At 48.1% G+C, this 16,665-nt stretch overlaps 1 protein-coding gene across 1 annotated transcript; it reads right to left on the bottom strand.

Moving 5' to 3' along the window:
- Positions 1 to 5,473: 5,473 nt before the first annotated feature.
- LOC144261942 (interleukin-17F-like) lies at positions 5,474 to 10,295 on the bottom strand. Its single transcript, XM_077811516.1, has 3 exons — positions 10,269 to 10,295; positions 6,675 to 6,913; positions 5,474 to 5,711 (listed from the first exon to the last, which is right to left on the bottom strand). The coding sequence occupies exons 1-3, from the start codon at positions 10,293 to 10,295 to the stop codon at positions 5,474 to 5,476; spliced, it is 504 nt and encodes a 167-aa protein (XP_077667642.1).
- Between the last annotated feature and the right edge of the window lie 6,370 nt (positions 10,296 to 16,665).

Below are 16,665 nucleotides of genomic sequence, written 5' to 3'. Positions count from 1 at the left end.
ACACATTGAATTTCATCTGCCCTTTTGTTCCTGTAGCGAAGCGCCAACTCACTGGCGGGGCGCCTCCTACTGATCGGCCTGGGAATTAGCTCTCTAGTGTAGGGAGCACCCTCTGCAGGCTCCTCACCTGCCGCTGGCCCCTGTGTCCCTCCTGGACCCCAGTGCCCCTTACCTTGGGGTTCTGCCCCAGCAGTACCCCCTTGCTCTGGGTCTTCCCTCCCAGGGGACCCCCAACCCTCTAAACCCCCCTTGCCTCAGTGGCTACTGCCAGTCATCATCTAGCCCTCACTCACTGGGGCAGACTGCAGTGTAATAGCCACTCATCACTGGCAAAGGGTAGGACCTGCTGCCTTTGCCTACCTCTGGGCTAGCCCTCTGCAGCCCCAGTACCTTTGTAGGCTTTCACCAAGGCCTGCAGCCTGGGATTTTAACCAGGCGCGAGCGAGCGAGCTCCCCCAGCATGGCTCCACCTGAGGTACCTTGCCCCCAGGCAGCTAGCCCTTCCCACGCCAGGGCTAGCATGAGACTCCTCCACCTTAGATTCATAGATTCATAGATATTTAGGTCAGAAGGGACCATTATGATCATCTAGTCTGACCTCCTGCACAACGCAGGCCACAGAATTTCACCCACCACTCCTACAAAAAAAAAACCTCACACCTATATCTGTGCTATTGAAGTCCTCAAATTGTAGTTTAAAGACCTCAAGGAGCAGAGAATCCTCCAGCAAGTGACCCGTGCCCCATGCTACAGAGGAAGGCGAAAAACCTCCAGGGCCTCTTCCAATCTGCCCTGGAGGAAAATTCCTTCCCGACCCCAAATATGGCGATCAGCTAAACCCTGAGCATATGGGCAAGGTTCATCAGCCAGATACTACAGAAAATTCTTTCCCAGGTAACTTGGATCTTACCCCATCTAAAACCCATCACAGGCCATTGGGCCTATTTACCATGAATATTTAATTACCAAAACCATGTTATCCCATCATACCATCTCCTCCATAAACTTATCGAGTTTAATCTTAAAGCAAGATAGATCTTTTGCCCCCACTACTTCCCTCGGAAGGCTATTCCAAAACTTCACTCCTCTGATGGTTAGAAACCTTCGTCTAATTTCTAATCTAAATTTCCTAGTGGCCAGTTTATATCCATTTGTTCTTGTGTCCACATTGGTACTGAGTTTAAATAATTCCTCTCCCTCTCTGGTATTTATCCCTCTGATATATTTATAGAGAGCAATCATATCTCCCCTCAGCCTTCTTTTAGTTAGGCTAAACAAGCCAAGCTCCCTGAGTCTCCTTTCATAAGACAAGTTTTCCATTCCTCGGATCATCCTAGTAGCCCTTCTCTGTACCTGTTCCAGTTTGAATTCATCCTTCTTAAACATGGGAGACCAGAACTGCACACAGTACTCCAGGTGAGGTCTCACCAGTGCCTTATATAACGGTACTAAAACCTCCTTATCCCTACTGGAAATACCTCTCCTGATGCATCCCAAGACGACATTAGCTTTTTTCACAGCCATATCACATTGGCAGCTCATAGTCATCCTATGATCAACCAATACTCCAAGGTCCTTTTCCTCCTCCGTTACTTCTAGTTGATGCGTCCCTAGCTTATAACTAAAATTCTTGTTATTAATCCCTAAATGCCCTTTGGCCCACAACCCTCTTATAAGGGCCAGGTGTGGCCTGATTGAGGTATGGCCGCAGCTGTGGCTGCTTCCCCCAATCAGCCTAGCTGTTCCCAGCCTCAGCCCTCTCCAGGGCTGCTTTTACTACTGGCTCCCCAAGGCAGCCATCTCCCAGGGTGTTTTTAACCCCTTCAGGGCTGGAGCAGGGTGACCACCCCACTACAATTCCCCAGTCACCCAGTTTTGTGAGATCCCTTTGTAACTCTTCACAGTCTGCTTTGGACTTATCTGTCTTAAATAATTTTATATCATCTGCTAACTTTGAAACCTCACCATTTACCCATTTTTCCAGATCATTTATGAATATGTTGAACGGTGCTGTTCCCAGAACAGATCCCTGGGGGTCACCGCTATTTACCTCTCTCCATTCTGAGAACTGACCATTTATTCCTACCCTTTGTTTCCTGTCTTTTAACCAATTGCTGATCCATGACAGGACCTTCCCCATTATCCCATGACTGCTTACTTTGCTTAACAGTCTTTGGTGAGGGACCTTGTGAAAGGCTTTCTAAAAGTGCAAGTACACTATATCCATCAGATCACCTTTGTCCACATGTTTGTTGACCCCCTCCAAGAATTATAATAGATTGGTGAGGTCTGATTTCCCGTGTTGACTCTTCCCCAACAAATCATGTTCATCTATAAGTCTGATAATTCTCTTCATTACTGTAGTTTCAACCAATTTGCCCAGTGCTGAAGTCAGGCTTACCAGCCTGTAGTTGCCGGGATCACCTCTGGAGCCTTTTTTAAAATTTGGCATCATATTAGCTATCCTCCATCATCTGGTACAGAGGCTGATTTAAGCAATATGTTACATACCACAGTCAGTAGTTCTGCAGTTTCATATTTGAATTCCCTCAGACATCCTGGGTGAGTACTGCCGGGACCTGTGACTTATTACTGTTTAATATATCAATTTATTCCAAAACCTTAAGGAAGAAGATTTAGCATATTTTTTGGACAAGGTGCATAAAATGTGCATCTTTATTCATAACATTACTGCAATTCATGTAATAAGTAACAATTGCAGGCGTGCATGGCTGTGAGTCTCGCAGCACAAAGGTGTGACGGAAGCATCTGTAGGCACAGTAGCTTGCTAAACATAGCAGACTGAAAAAGTGAGTGAGGTCGTTTTTATTGGACTAACTGCTGTTGGTGGAAGGGACAAGCTTCCAAGCTACACAGAGCTGTTCCTCAGGTCTGGGGAAGGTAACCAGTGTCTGAACTAACTACAAGGTGGGACAGACTGTTAAGCATAAAGAGGTTCACAAAGGCTGTCGGAGACTACTTAAACTGAAGTGGGCAATAAAGGGTTAGATGGTTAAGCATAAGGGGTTCAGATGCTGCAGGGAGCTCCCCTACCTTCTCTTTCTCATATCCTGGGACCAACACAGCTACAACACTAAAAACTGCAGGGTAACCATGGTAGCTCCAGCACAAGCTGCCGCTCAGGCTAGCCTCACAAGTACATGCCCAGGGCTCCAGGAAGGATCATAGCGGGGCGGCTAGTGCATGCCACTGTAACTTCACTGCTATCTTTAGCGAGCTAGTGAGATCAAAGCTAGCGGGGGTATGTCCTCACCTGCTGCAGTCACACCTCCCAATTGCAGCGTGGACGTACCCTTACACCTCAAACCATCCAGTTTATCTCATGTCAGTCCTGAGCCAAAGCCACCATTGTAGTCAGCAGGAGTCATTTCACTGACCTCAAGGGGCTTTGGATCAAGGCCTTCGACCTTTCGGATTGTGGCTTTTAAAAATCAAAGGGCATCGTGCAGAGGGTCAATTTATCCTATTTCTACTCAGCCATGGCCCTGGCAAGAGGAGATGAAAAAATAAAGATGCTTAAACTGTAAATTTGCCCAGAGAATAGGAATATTGGAGTGACCCCACAAGATCAGACCAATGGTCCATCTACCCATGATCCTGTCTCCGACAGAGGCTAGAATATCCTGTAGCAGTGAGTTTGGTGGGTCTTGTGTTGAAGAGGGCACAATGGGAGTTTCTCTCTCTCTCTCTTTCTCTCATAGTACACCCCAAGCTGGCATACCTGCCTGTACTCTTATAAGGCAAGCATGCTGCACACTTTGACATGGCTGGTAAGCAGCTGCCAGGACACCTAAGTCGCAAGCTGGTAGCCTTGAAAATAAGGGGCTAATACGGTGATACCGGAGGAGGGAGGGGCACTACAAGTATAATTAAATTTGACAAGAAGAGGGGGGCGGAAGAGGGAACTCCATCGGCATGTGGAGATAGGGGTTAGGAGAAGAAGGGGTTTCGATCAGCATATAGAACAGTAGTTGGGGAAGAGGGGAGGAATCATTTTGGCGGATAGGGATAGCCTGACTGGTGTGAAGGGCTTCGGAAAATGCTTGCTTGTTTAGCCTGTTGAAACTAAAAGCAAGGCCAAAAGCCAAATTATTATTGTTTAGTCTCTACCCTATTTACTTCACATTCTCCTCACATCAGTGTAATATTGAACACAGCTTCTGACAAGGTGAGAGGCAGTGTCGTCCGGAGTGCGAGGGCACTGAACTGGATTCACAAGACCTAGGGTCTATTCCCAGCTCTGCCACTGACCTCCCGTGTGACCTTGGGCAAGTCTCTGGGCCTCTCTTTTCCATCCCATCATTTTCATGCATTACCTATTTAGACCGTAATTTCGGGGCAGGGATTGTCTCTTACTATGTGTATGTACAACATCTAGCACCACGGGGCCCTGGTTTTAGTTGGGATCTGTAGGTCCCTACTGGAATACTAACAACTTTTAATTGCCTGATTTCTTTCCCTGCCAGGAAAATAACACTTTTTTAAAAGAAAGAAAACAGTAGCAAACAGGGGCCTGTTCTTGTCTTTATTGAATAAATACAAATAAACAGATACAATGTCCTTATACTCTGAGCACTTACAGGGCCATAAATATAGTCATATAAATAGATCATATAAATAGAAATATAAACATGTAACCGTTCTTTGCCATTTCTCCCGGAGTTTTTGGTAGCAATATTTCTTGCTAAACTCCAGCAGAAGCCAGTGGGTCCACTTCTCTCACTTAATCACAGGAGTTACAACAGGATAAAACCAGTGTAAATGAGATCAGAATCAGGCCCAAAGTCTCTTAGTCAGAGCTACACTAGAAACAGTTGCTGGAATAGCAAAGTCAATTAGAGGTGGGATTTTTATTGGGGGGGGTCAATATTTCTATAAGAAAAAGCCCTAGTATAGATGCAGTTATATCAGCATAAAGATGCATTTGCCAGTATAGTTTATTTCCCTTGCTGAACCAGTATAAGCCATACTGGCAAAAGTACTCAGAGGGTGTCCTGGCAAACTCTTCCTAGTGTAGAGCTAGTCTTACATCGATTTTCAGTCTTCTATGTCAGATACAGACATGTACACACACAAAATGATTTGGGAACATAGCTGTGCTCTCTCACAAATCAGAATTTACATCTCCTGCTTCCCTTCCTTTTGTTTGTTGCTTGTCTTCTTAGACTTCAAGCTCTTCAGGGCATGGTCCATTTCTACTTTTATGTCAGTACAGCACCTAGCACAAAGGGGTCCATGATCAGAGCCTGGAGGCCCTACCATAATGTAAATATTAATTCATAACACTAATAATCAGCACTGGAAAAAATCCCCACCCCCACCCCCAATTCTGTATTGAAATTCAGGTTAAAATTTCATGAGGATCTGACAGATCAGAGTAATCACGAATTTGTTACTCATGTCATTTGTTACGTTGGCTAGCTGTCCATGTGTCTTCCTTGTCCTGACCCTCTTAGGACTGATGATGGAGAAGGGGCACGGCACAGGTACAGCCTACGGTGATGAGCTGCTTCTCCAGCCGGTAGGTGTGCTGGCAGCCTCTCTGCTCCCGTCGGAGAACAAGGATCTCCTGCTGGATGGGGACGGAGTTCATGCTGTAGTCCTCCTGCCCCAAGGCGTTCACGCAGCTGTAATGGCGGCACTTGGCCTCGGCGATCACTTCGGGGAACCGGTTGGGATCCTTGGTCATGCTGCGAATCAAGACACAAAGAGAATGAAGTCTGTGAAATCGCTGTTCCTCGGAGGACAATGCAGAGTGGCAGGGGCTGAGTCTCCTCCATGAATCACTCAACAGATCAGTGTTTATTCTCACCCAATAACCTATTTCCAAATGGGGTGACCAGACAGCAAGTGTGAAAAATCAGGGTGAGGGTGGGGGGCATTAGGCCCCTATATAAGGCAAAGCCTCAGCTATCGGGACTGTCCCTATACAATTGGGACAACTGGTCACCCTATTTCCAAATGAGGTCCGTGAAGGATGTTTCTGGAGAAGCATAGAGATGATGCACTTAGGAACCACGCAGTATACAATCTTGGGGCTAATTCATGAGCCTAAGCTTGTGATCAATTTTTAGCCTGAAGCAAACAGATTGATAGGCCTTGTAATTTTATTCTACTTAATAAATAGATGCTATTCTTAGTCTGGACATGGCTATGTTGACTGTAAATTTGCCCAGAGAATAGGAATATTGGAGTGACCACACAAGATCAGACCAATGGTCCATCTAGCCCATGATCCTATCCCCGACAGAGGCTAGAATATCCTGTAGCAGTGAGTTTCCTAGGTTCATTATGCACTGTGCAAAGGTACTTCCTTCTATTCATTTTATATTTTTATCCTTTTTCCCCCTTACATGCCTACTGATCTGCATTAGGAGACACGGTAAAAGGAGTCCCCCTGTGTTATTTAGTTTAGAGTGATTTCCTAGAAATGGCTGAAAATTTAGGAGAGTGTTTTTAATTCCTCTGTATCAGATAAATGTAGCAGTGCTCTGGCTGAGGACACCTAGTGGAGTTCCATGGCAAATTCACCCAATACCCTTTGCAAATGCTGGAAGCACACAACGACCTTCTTGTTCACAATGGGAACATGCAGATAATTGTGCAGTGCAGCGTGGCCAGTGCATTTCCCGGCAATGGGATGTGCCTGTTACCTGTAATCCCAAGGAGATATAGACCGGTTCCTGACATCATGAGCCATTCTGATAGCATGACTGGGGCTGCTGATGTGTATGTTGACTTTCACACTTAGAGGGAATCTGGAATTCTTTTGGGTCTGGCAGTCGTCGCTCATTTTCTCATTAGTGCCTCCTTCCTTGTTGGGTACAGTCCGTACAACCCTCCCATGGGCTGGTTTAGCCGAGAGCACCAGGATCAGCAGCAGTGTCCTGAACTGAAAGAGAGAAACATCTTTCTTGATTCTATTCAGATCAGAGTTTGGAATTGACGAGGGCATCAAACTCCAGTGACACCTCACTCAGGAATCTCTTGTGAAGGAAGAGCAAAGCACAAGCGAAGCACGGTGAACAGTGATTTAGAGTGAAGGCCAATTCATCCATCCCGGGGAATCAGCGCTGGCTTATGGTTACCATTCACCCGCAGCTCTAGCTCAGCTGGGTATAACATACTGGCCAGCACAGCAGCAGAGGCTTATGCTGCTTCCAATGGAAGACAATTCAAAGGTGGACAGAGCCCAGAGTTTTCAAGAAAATCTTTGTTTATGGTTATCTTTGTCTTTAAAATAAATATTTGCACTCAGTAGAGATGCCTCTTCTAAGAACTATGACAGGTCCTGCTCTTGGGGGTTGATTATTATCAAGCTAGGATGCACAAGGCTGGATATGGAAGAGAAGCAGCTAGATGCTCCGCACCTCTGCAAAATCGAGCCACTTAGGAGCCTAAATATGGATTTAGGTGCCTAACTTTAGACACCCACATTTGAACATTTTGGCTACAGTGACTTGCCCAAAGCCAGCGCTGGCAGAAACAGAACCCAGGATGCTTGACTCCCTAGCTCGATCCAGAAGGCCACAGCTGCCCACTTGCATTGTCCCAGTCTCTTTTACACTTCTCCCTTTCCCCTACTCCCTTTTACTGCATCTGGTAGAGTACTTTTCAATGCAAAGTCCAGTCCATTTTCCCTGGTCTCTCTGTGCATGCAGGGGGCTCCAGGGACATAGCCAAACATTGGAAATGCTGGGGAGGAGGGCACAGTGAAATCCAGCAAGGGGGGAGGCAGACACCATCACAAGGAGCAAAGCTAAGGACAAACAACAGAATCAGATGGTGGCGCTCTAAGCAGGGTAAAGGCAAAGGAGCAAATCCAAGCCAATGAGAGACAGACCAGCCAAAGAAAATCTCTGTCCCTGTTAAGCAGAAAAGTAGGATCAGAGAAAGCCAGCTCCACAGCGGTTGGATTTGGATCCAGGACTGGATCGTTCCTATCCGATCGTTTCCCAAAGTCCAGGGGTGTTCAGATCAGGGGGATTTTCTGCAGATCCATGTCTACACATGGCCCAGGACATGAAGTGAGCACTGGGTGAACAGGTTTGGATGAGATTCGAGGCTGAAGATTCAGGCGATCGAATCGCTCCTGGAAAGGTTATATCACACGCGGGCACCTGAGGAATGCTGCGCGTTCTCTCTTGGCTGAAGCTTTCAAAAAGGGGAGTACAATGCTAAGCTTTTAAATCCACACTGTGGGACCTGGTTCTCCAAAGTGTCCCGGCAATCAGGGAGGGCCTAATTTAGATGCTCAAGGTTAAGCTCAGCTTCAGAGAGGCCGAAGTATCCTCCACACCTCTCTGCCCCAGCACATCAGCTCTAACTGGCAAGTAGCATCCCCAGCTCTGTCAAACCCAGGCCTCCCTACAGCCCTGCCCCAGCCTGCAGGATTCCTGACCTGCAATCATCCCTGCTAGGCTACATCCTTGGCCGTGGTGCTACTCTGCCAAAGTCCCTCCTCCCTCAAACAGTCCCTGCAAGCCCTGAGGCCTCCTGCACCGCTCTGCCAAAGAAACTCAGCCCAGAGCTGGAGGAATTACCCCCTTCTTTTCCAGCCCCCAGCCTGCCTTTGGCAGAGTTGGCAATCGTGCCAGCTGGGTCCTGCGGTTTTGTGGCACACACAAAGACAGCCCTGCCATCCCAAAGCACTTGGCAATCACGGGTCAGGCCCCGACAATCATGAGATTTTTTTAAAAATAATAATGATTATTATTGGCTGCTTTTGATTTGGCTTCTGGTTTGGGGGGCGGCTGGGGTGCACTCGTGTCATGTGCTCAAGCTTTGCGGTGCTAGACACTCCCTTTGTCTTTGGAGTAAAAGCTGAGACGCTGACGCACCAAAACAGCGAACATTGCAAGAGTGTTGCTGCCATCCCGGGCTGTGGAAGGGGAAAACCCAGACACATTCCTGTTGAAGACAGGATTCAAACCCGCATTCGTCAAAGGTTACAGCCGGGTGGCGGGGCAACCCAGCATCCGGGCAGGTGCCAAGGACTAAACGTGCCCGGCAACCCAACAGGGGGACAGTCACAGCTGAGCGGCTTTGGCGGCACTGTGGGAAGAGGTGCCTGCTTCACTGAAGCTTTGCGTAGCTCCATCAGGCTCGCATTGACTCCCCTGGGTATGCAGCCCTTTTGAAAAATCAGTGGATAAGGGCACTGAGCTGAAAGTCAGGGTTCAGTTCTCAGCTCTGACACTGACCTGCTTTGTGTCCTTAGGCAAATCGCCTTCCTGTCAGCTTCTCTTTCCCCACCCAACCTTTGTCTGCTTAGATTGTAAGCTGGTCGAGGCAGCGGCTCATAGACTTTAAGGCCAGTAGAGACCACCATGATCATCTAAGTCTGACCTGCTGCACATTGCAGGCCACGGAACCTCATCCACCCACTCCTGGAATAGACCCCTAACCTCTGGCTGAGTTACTGAAATCCTCAAATCATGGTTTAAAGATTTCAAGTTACAGAGAATCCACCATTTACACTAGCTTAAACTTGCAAGTGACCCAGGCCCCATGTTGCAGAGAAAGGTGAAAATAACTGAGGGTCTCCTCCAATCTGACCCAGGAGAAAATTCCTTCCTGACCCCAAATACGGAGGTTAATTTGATCCCGAGCATGCGGGCAAGATCCATCAGCCAGACACCTGGGAAAGAATTCTCTGTAGTCACTCAGAGCCCTTCCCATCTAGTGTCCCAATACTGTCTCTGTCGATGAACTTATACAGTGCCACTCCCAATCCGGACCAGTAAGTGGCACTGTCATTACAACTAAATAACAATAACGCACAGTCCTGTCCCCCTCGGAAGGGCTCCTTTCAAAACAGGCTTGGGGTAGGTTATTGAAACAGAGAAGGGCAGCTTGCACCGCCAGTGGAGAAATGGCAGAGGTAAGTCCCCAGGGCTGTCAACCCAGCACTTCTCACCAGCCCTAAATCCACTTGAGAAAGCTTTAAAGAAAATCCCAAACTCGTCCCACTGCCCAAGGGCTTAATCATGCTGCCTGTGAGTAGCTCCCACTGCAGGCAAGAGGAGTCACTCATACGCACCGCTGGCATAAGTGGGCCCTTGGTAGGGTTACCAGATAGCAACTGTGAAAAACGGGACAGGGGGCTGGGGGCAATAGGCGCCTATATAAGAAAAAGTCCCCAAAAACGGGACTGTCCCTTTAAATATGGGACGGATGCTCACCCTCGCCCTTGGTGTCCAAAGGAGTGAGATTTGTGGCCACCTGGGTTAAATAAAAGTACTCACCAGTGAGGGGTGTCTTGCAAAAGCCATGGCGATCTCTCTTCCGCTGCAGAGCTGGACTGTCTGAAGCAGTAGGTGAGTATCCTTCTGCAGGAGGTCTTTCACTGCGAATATATCGATCAGCCAGCTACAGCTCCTTTTTATAAGGGTTTTCAATCACTCCCATCATTTCCATTGCAGCGAAGATGTGGCTTCTCCACCCTTCCTTGCGGTTCTGGGTCAGGAGGAGCTGACATTTGACGTTTTCTATGCCACATCCTCAAGCTGTCACGGGGGGGAGGCAGAAAGGAAAATACACGTGATGAACCGACTACCCAGATATCAGAATCCCAGACCAAATGATCAGATGCAGATAGAGTGATAAATAAGAGATAAAATAGCCCGAAAGAGATGTAGACTGGTGCCATCCGTTTTTGCACTTGTGTTGTCAGCATTTTTTTCTTTCTTCATATTAGTCAGTTCTCTCTCCATGCGTCTGCCACAGACACACACACACCTATGTAGACAGACCTAAATACTGCCTACAAAAATCTACGTACAAGAACATTAAGATCACAAAGTCAAGCACTCAAAAGTTAGATTGCTGGTGCCACTTTAATTAAGTGCCCATGTACCTGAGCATGGCAGTACAGTCTTTAACTACATGATCACCTGCTAGTTCCTCTACCGGTCCTCTGCCTCATTCTGTGCCCAGGCTGGACAGTGCATGGGGCAGCAGGCTACAAGACAAGAAAGGATGTTCCCTCGTGGTTAAAGGCACTGGGGACTAGGCTATATTCCTGACTCATTTCTGAGACGAGAAGAAAGTATTTTGTTTTGCCCATGATAAAAAAATTCCTTTGGAAAGCTCTTGGACCCCTATATTTTGGGGCAAGGACTTGAAACTTGTCAGGGGGTGTGCCTTTCGGTGTTCCCATGAAAATTCTCCCAAATTTGGCCAAATTATAAGCCTTTGAAAAAGCCCAATTCCCACATGCTCAGTAGAGACTTCTCAGCGCTGAGCCGTTAAAATCCCTGAAGATTCTGACCTCACTGTGCATGTTGGAGCCTCTCTCAGGTCCTAGTACCGTTGACCAGACTGCTCATCCCCACAAAGTGATTAAGTATGGTCCTTCCAGTTCAGGGCTACATGGGACAAGCTGGACTTTCCCTGTAATGGCTGCTCAGGACCAAGGTGGGGCCGGGCACCAGAACCGAGAGCAGGGACCCTGCCTCTCCTATGTTCTCCGTGACTTCTCTGTTGGCAACCAGGCAGTGTGGAAGAGGAAGTCACCGGGTTCAAATGCAGAGGGGACAAGAGCTGGACCTAGGAGGGGAAGGTGTGGGAAGGAGATTGGGACAAGAAGCTGGGGTGGAGGAAGACTGGGATTGGTGGCTAGTGTGAGGGAGAGAAGGAAAGTGGGATTGGGTGTTGGGAGGAGAGTGGGATTGACTGGGCAAGGAGACTGGGACTGGAAGCTGGGGATGGAAATGCGGGATACTGGGAGCTAGTGGGGGGGGGACACTGAAATTGGAGGAGGTGCCTTTGTAGAGTCTGGAACTGGGAACCAGTGGGGTGCAGAGAAAGAGGTGGGAGAGGAGAGACAGATCTGACAAGGAGCCAGAGTGCAAAGGGAGAACTGGGACTGGCTGGGCAAAGAGACTGGGACAAGGCACCAGGGGAGGTGGAAACACCACGATTGGACAAGAAGCCTGGGTAGGGAGACTGGGAGCTGATGGGGAACATGGGTGGGTGGTGACTGGAGACCAAGGGGGAGAAAGATGGATTGGGAGGGCAGGGAACTGGGACTGGCAGGGCAAGGAGCCAGGAGTGTGTCGTGGGAACGGGGAATGGTTTGGCAAGGAGACTGGATAGGGGGAAAGACTGGAACTTGCTGGGCAAGGAACGTGTACAACCTTAATTCACCCCCTTGTGCATACATATTATGATATAGTTTTTAGTTACATGGTCACATAGTATTCTTTTTCCCAGGACCTCTGCCTCATTCAGTGCTCAGGATGGACCTGCTCTGGGGATGAATCAGGACTGTGCAGTGAAGGCGACATTTCTGCAGGGCCCCATCCTCCTTTGTTGCAGAAGCTGGAAGGTGTGCAGTGAATAAGGCAGGGGACTGAAGGAAGAGAAAGGATGGTCTCACGATTAAGGCAGTTAAATGCTGTCCTGGAGAACTGGAGTCTATCCCTTCCTCTGCCAGAGTTCCTGTGTGGTGCTGGGCAAGTCACTTAAACCAAACTTTTCACAGGTGGTTACTAACTGCGTGTGTCTGGGTACCTGCCTTGAGACCCTGCAGTCTGATTTGCAGAAGTGCTGAGCACGCATAGCTGCAATGGGACCTGTGTTTTGACCATGTAGAGGGCTATACAATGATAAGTACCCTGAAAAATGAGGTTCCCTAAGCACCTTTCAAACTGGGCACTCAAAATGTATGGCTGCTTTTGACCTCAAGCTCCCTGTGCTTCAGTTCCCCCTCTATCAAATGGGGATAATACCAGCCCTTCATCTCAGAGCGGGGATTGTAAAAACATATGAATTGATGTTTGTGTGAGCACTCCGATACTACTGTGATGATCAGAGAAGCGTGGAAGGCACTCAGTGATTCAGTCTTCTGGACAGGGTTCACACTGAACAATGAGGAGAAATCGAAATATTGAATGACTCATCTATCCTCACACTGAATGAGGCAGGAGTCTGTGGGGCAAAATAGTACGTGATCACATAATTAAAGTCTTTTACATAATGTACATGCACAAGGGGACCATTCTGAGTTTGTACAAGCAACCGTAACTTTTGTATTTCCTTCTTTCTGAGTGCTTGATTTGGCAACCTTAAATAATGTTGTTGTTGTTGATCTCAGGAGGGTTTTGCTTCTAATTCATATTTAGGAGATGCATGAATATTGCAAAAAATCCAAAACACATACTTGAAAATTTGTTAGAATAAAGCATGTGCATCCTCTTTGACTCTATGATGGGGTATACGATCCCTCAGGGGCTGGGGATGGTCAGGGGGATGACCAAGAAAGCCTTGTAAATTTCCTTTTATGCATACATTGTGCTTGAGAGGGCATTTGCCCTGGGTTAGTGTTTCTGGGCAAGGGTTCTGAATGGGCCTGGGGCCCCTGCATTGGAAGGTCATGCCATGCATAGAGGGCAGCATGGAGGATCCTAGTAAAGAAGCCCTCAAGACTGCCATCCTTGGCAAAGTGTCACCTGGAGCTAAGACGTCAGATATAAGCTGTGGGCTCGGGCCAACTTTTGCCAGGATTTGAAGGTAGGCTAAGGGAGTTGAGCTTACTCTGGTGGGCAAGATGGAGCCACTGAAGGTATCTGAATAGAGGTGTGAAGTGAATGGCTGGGGGAAATAATTTTAGCAGCTGCACTTTGGATGGACTAGAGGGGAGCAATGAAGAGCAAAGAGGGCAGAGAGGAACAGCCAGGCAATGGAGCATAATGGTTAAAGCTCTGGCCTGGGACTTATGAGACTTGGGTTCTGTTCCTGGCTCTACTCCCTGCTTGCTGGGTTATGTTGGGCAAATAATTTCACTCTCTGCCTCAGTTTCTCTATCTGGAAAATGGGGATAATAAGATTGCCCTTTCTTAGTAAAGAGCTTTGAGATCAACAAACACACTAAATAAGATTATCCTTGGATCATTATAGTAAACAGAACCATTCAACTCCATTCAGTATACACCTATTGTGTTGTGAGCTCTCCCAGATGGATCCTCATTCACTCCTGGACAGAGCTCATTACAGGATGAGACCCTTGGGCCCATTTTTTGCAAGAGCTCATCTTAGCATTGCTGTACATGCTTTTATTAAACACAGTGTAAAGGATCACAGTATGTGAAGTACTAAAAAGCAATGCTTATGTACCTGCCATTAACTCCACATGCGATGGGCTGGCAGCACTGAAAATACACAGAGAAATGTGGTCAAGGAACCCTGGATTTGGATCACTGGTTTTGAATTTATGGTGGTTTCCCAGATTAGAAATGAAAGCTCAAAAAAACCCCAACCCCTCAAAAGAAGTGGGAAAGTGACAGACTGTCATGCCGTGAAACAGCAACAGACACCAGGCTGCCTATCTCGGGGTTTCATCCCGGAGCCATCACAGTTACATTAGACAGCTCATTTTCTTAGCATTGTATTTTTCTTTGGTTAGTGAATTGGGTGCTGGTGGACAGATAATTGCACTGGAGATCGGGGCCTCTCTTTAACCACTAAACTGACGTATCACGAGCCCTGAAAACTCTCCTCACAAGCACCTCATCCCTGTTGCCCAGGAACCCCCTCTAAAGCTTTCTGTCTGTCTAGATACTTACATGGCCCCCATCACCCATGCATCTTATTGTGGATTTTGGCCTCACAACAGCCCCGTGAAGTATTTGGGGAACTGAGCCACAGCACAGATTAAGTCACTTACCCAAGGCCACTCAGGCAATCTGCGGCTGAGCGGGGAATTGACAACAAGTTGCCTACGATAGTGGTTTTCAAACCATGGGTCGCGACCCAGTTCTGGGAATGGAAGGCACTGAGTCATGGCCGCGCTGGTCAGCATCGCTGACTGAGCCATTAAAAGTCCCATTGGCAATGCTGCCCAGCTAAGGCAGGATAGTCCCTACCTGTTCCGACATCGCGCTGCATCCCGGAAGCAGCCAGCAGGTCCGGCTCCTAGGCAGGGGGGAGGCATGGGGCTCCACGTGCTGCCCCTGCCGCGAGCAATGGCCAATGGGAGCTGGAGGAGGGGGAGATGCCTGTTAGCGAGAGCCGCGAAAAGCCACTTGCGCACTTCCACCTAGGAGCCGGACCTGCTGCTGGCCGCTTCTGGGGCGCAGCATGGTCCGCGATGCCAGGACAGGCACCATGCCTGCCTCTGCACCCCAGCTGCGCCGCTAACCAGGAGTCACCGGAGGTAAGCCCGTGCCCCAAACCTGTACCCCAATCCCCTACCCCAGCCCTGAGCCCCCCCAAACCTGGAGCCCCTTCCTGCAACCCAAACCCCTCATCCCTGGCCCCATCCCAGAGCCTGCACCCCCAGCCCAGAGTCCTGACCTCCTCTGGCACCCCAACTCCCTGCCCCAGCCCTGAGCCCCTCCCACACCCCAAAACCCTCATCCACAGCTCCGCTGGGTCGCGGGCATCAACAGTTTTCTTCAATTGGGTCGCCAGAAAAAAAGTTTGAAAACCACAGGCCTAGGGGGCACACCCCAACCCTATGCACTCAACCATCCTTCCTCATGCCGCTCATCAGGAAGCAGATTGGTGATAAGCGTGATGGTGGTCTCTGTGCTGTGACCTGGGGGGAGCCCACCACGCTCATGGCCGTGCATAAAATTTCCTAGCAGAGCTGCCCAAAACAAGCGCTCCTTTCGCTATTGCTTTGCATGGCTTTTTTTGAGACAATAAGACCAGGCTCCATTTCACCAACCTCAATGTTGAATCAAGAATTGCACAGACACTTGCCATATAACTAGAACTTAGATGCCAGTCGTTTCTCTCCATCCCCACCATTAGGGGAAAATACACCACTGATAGAACGTGATGCTGAGTTCTTGTTGACCTTTATTCACCCTTGCCAGGACATGGAGGGACCATTTCTAGGTGTTCAGATACTATGGTGATGGGCCCTGTACAATAACTAGTGTAGAATAATCTAATTGTTCTAGCATGAATGTAGTACTTCACATGTTCAAAGCACTTCATTATTATTGCTTTGGTCTGGGGTAGCAACCAAGGGTTCCCAGCCCACTTTGCTAGACACTATACAAACATATGACAAAAGGTGATCCCTGCCCTGAAGAGCTTACAATTTAAGTATAAGATGAGAAACAAGAGGTAGATGCAACAAATAACTGGGGGAGCACAGGGCAACACTGAGACAATTACGATTATCATGATAAGCAGGGGTCACTCAGAGATAAACGCTGTACAGATTATTTTAGAATCCTGACAACATTACTGTGAGGTGGATGGGTGAGCATACTGCAGTACTAGGCATGGGGAGACACAGGAAACTGACCATAACAGCTGTTGCAGATAGCTCCCTGTGTGGACACTCGATTCCAGAATAAAAGTCACTCGATTCCAGAATAGTTACCCCACTGTGGAAGCGGAGTAATTATTCTGAAACAATAGTGACTTTTACTCCAGCCTAGAGTGTCCACACATAGAGAAGTTCCAGAATAGCTATTCCAGTCAATTCCCTCCTTGTAGACAAGCCCGGAGACAGAAGGTGAAGTCACTTTCCCACAGCCACATGGTAAATTCCAAGGCAGTGCATTAAAACACAGGACTTCCTAACTCAACTTTGTGTTCGTTCCTCCAGTCCACACTACCTTTGTAGAAAGATAGGGACTAGAAAGCCAATTATAGAGTCAGATTTTTAAGACCAAGAAGCCC

Source organism: Eretmochelys imbricata, chromosome 3 (genome assembly GCF_965152235.1).
Source record: "Eretmochelys imbricata isolate rEreImb1 chromosome 3, rEreImb1.hap1, whole genome shotgun sequence".
Lineage (NCBI taxonomy): Eukaryota > Metazoa > Chordata > Testudines > Cheloniidae > Eretmochelys > Eretmochelys imbricata.
The sequence above is the reverse complement of the archived record's forward strand: the minus strand, read 5'-3'. Positions and strand labels throughout refer to the sequence as shown.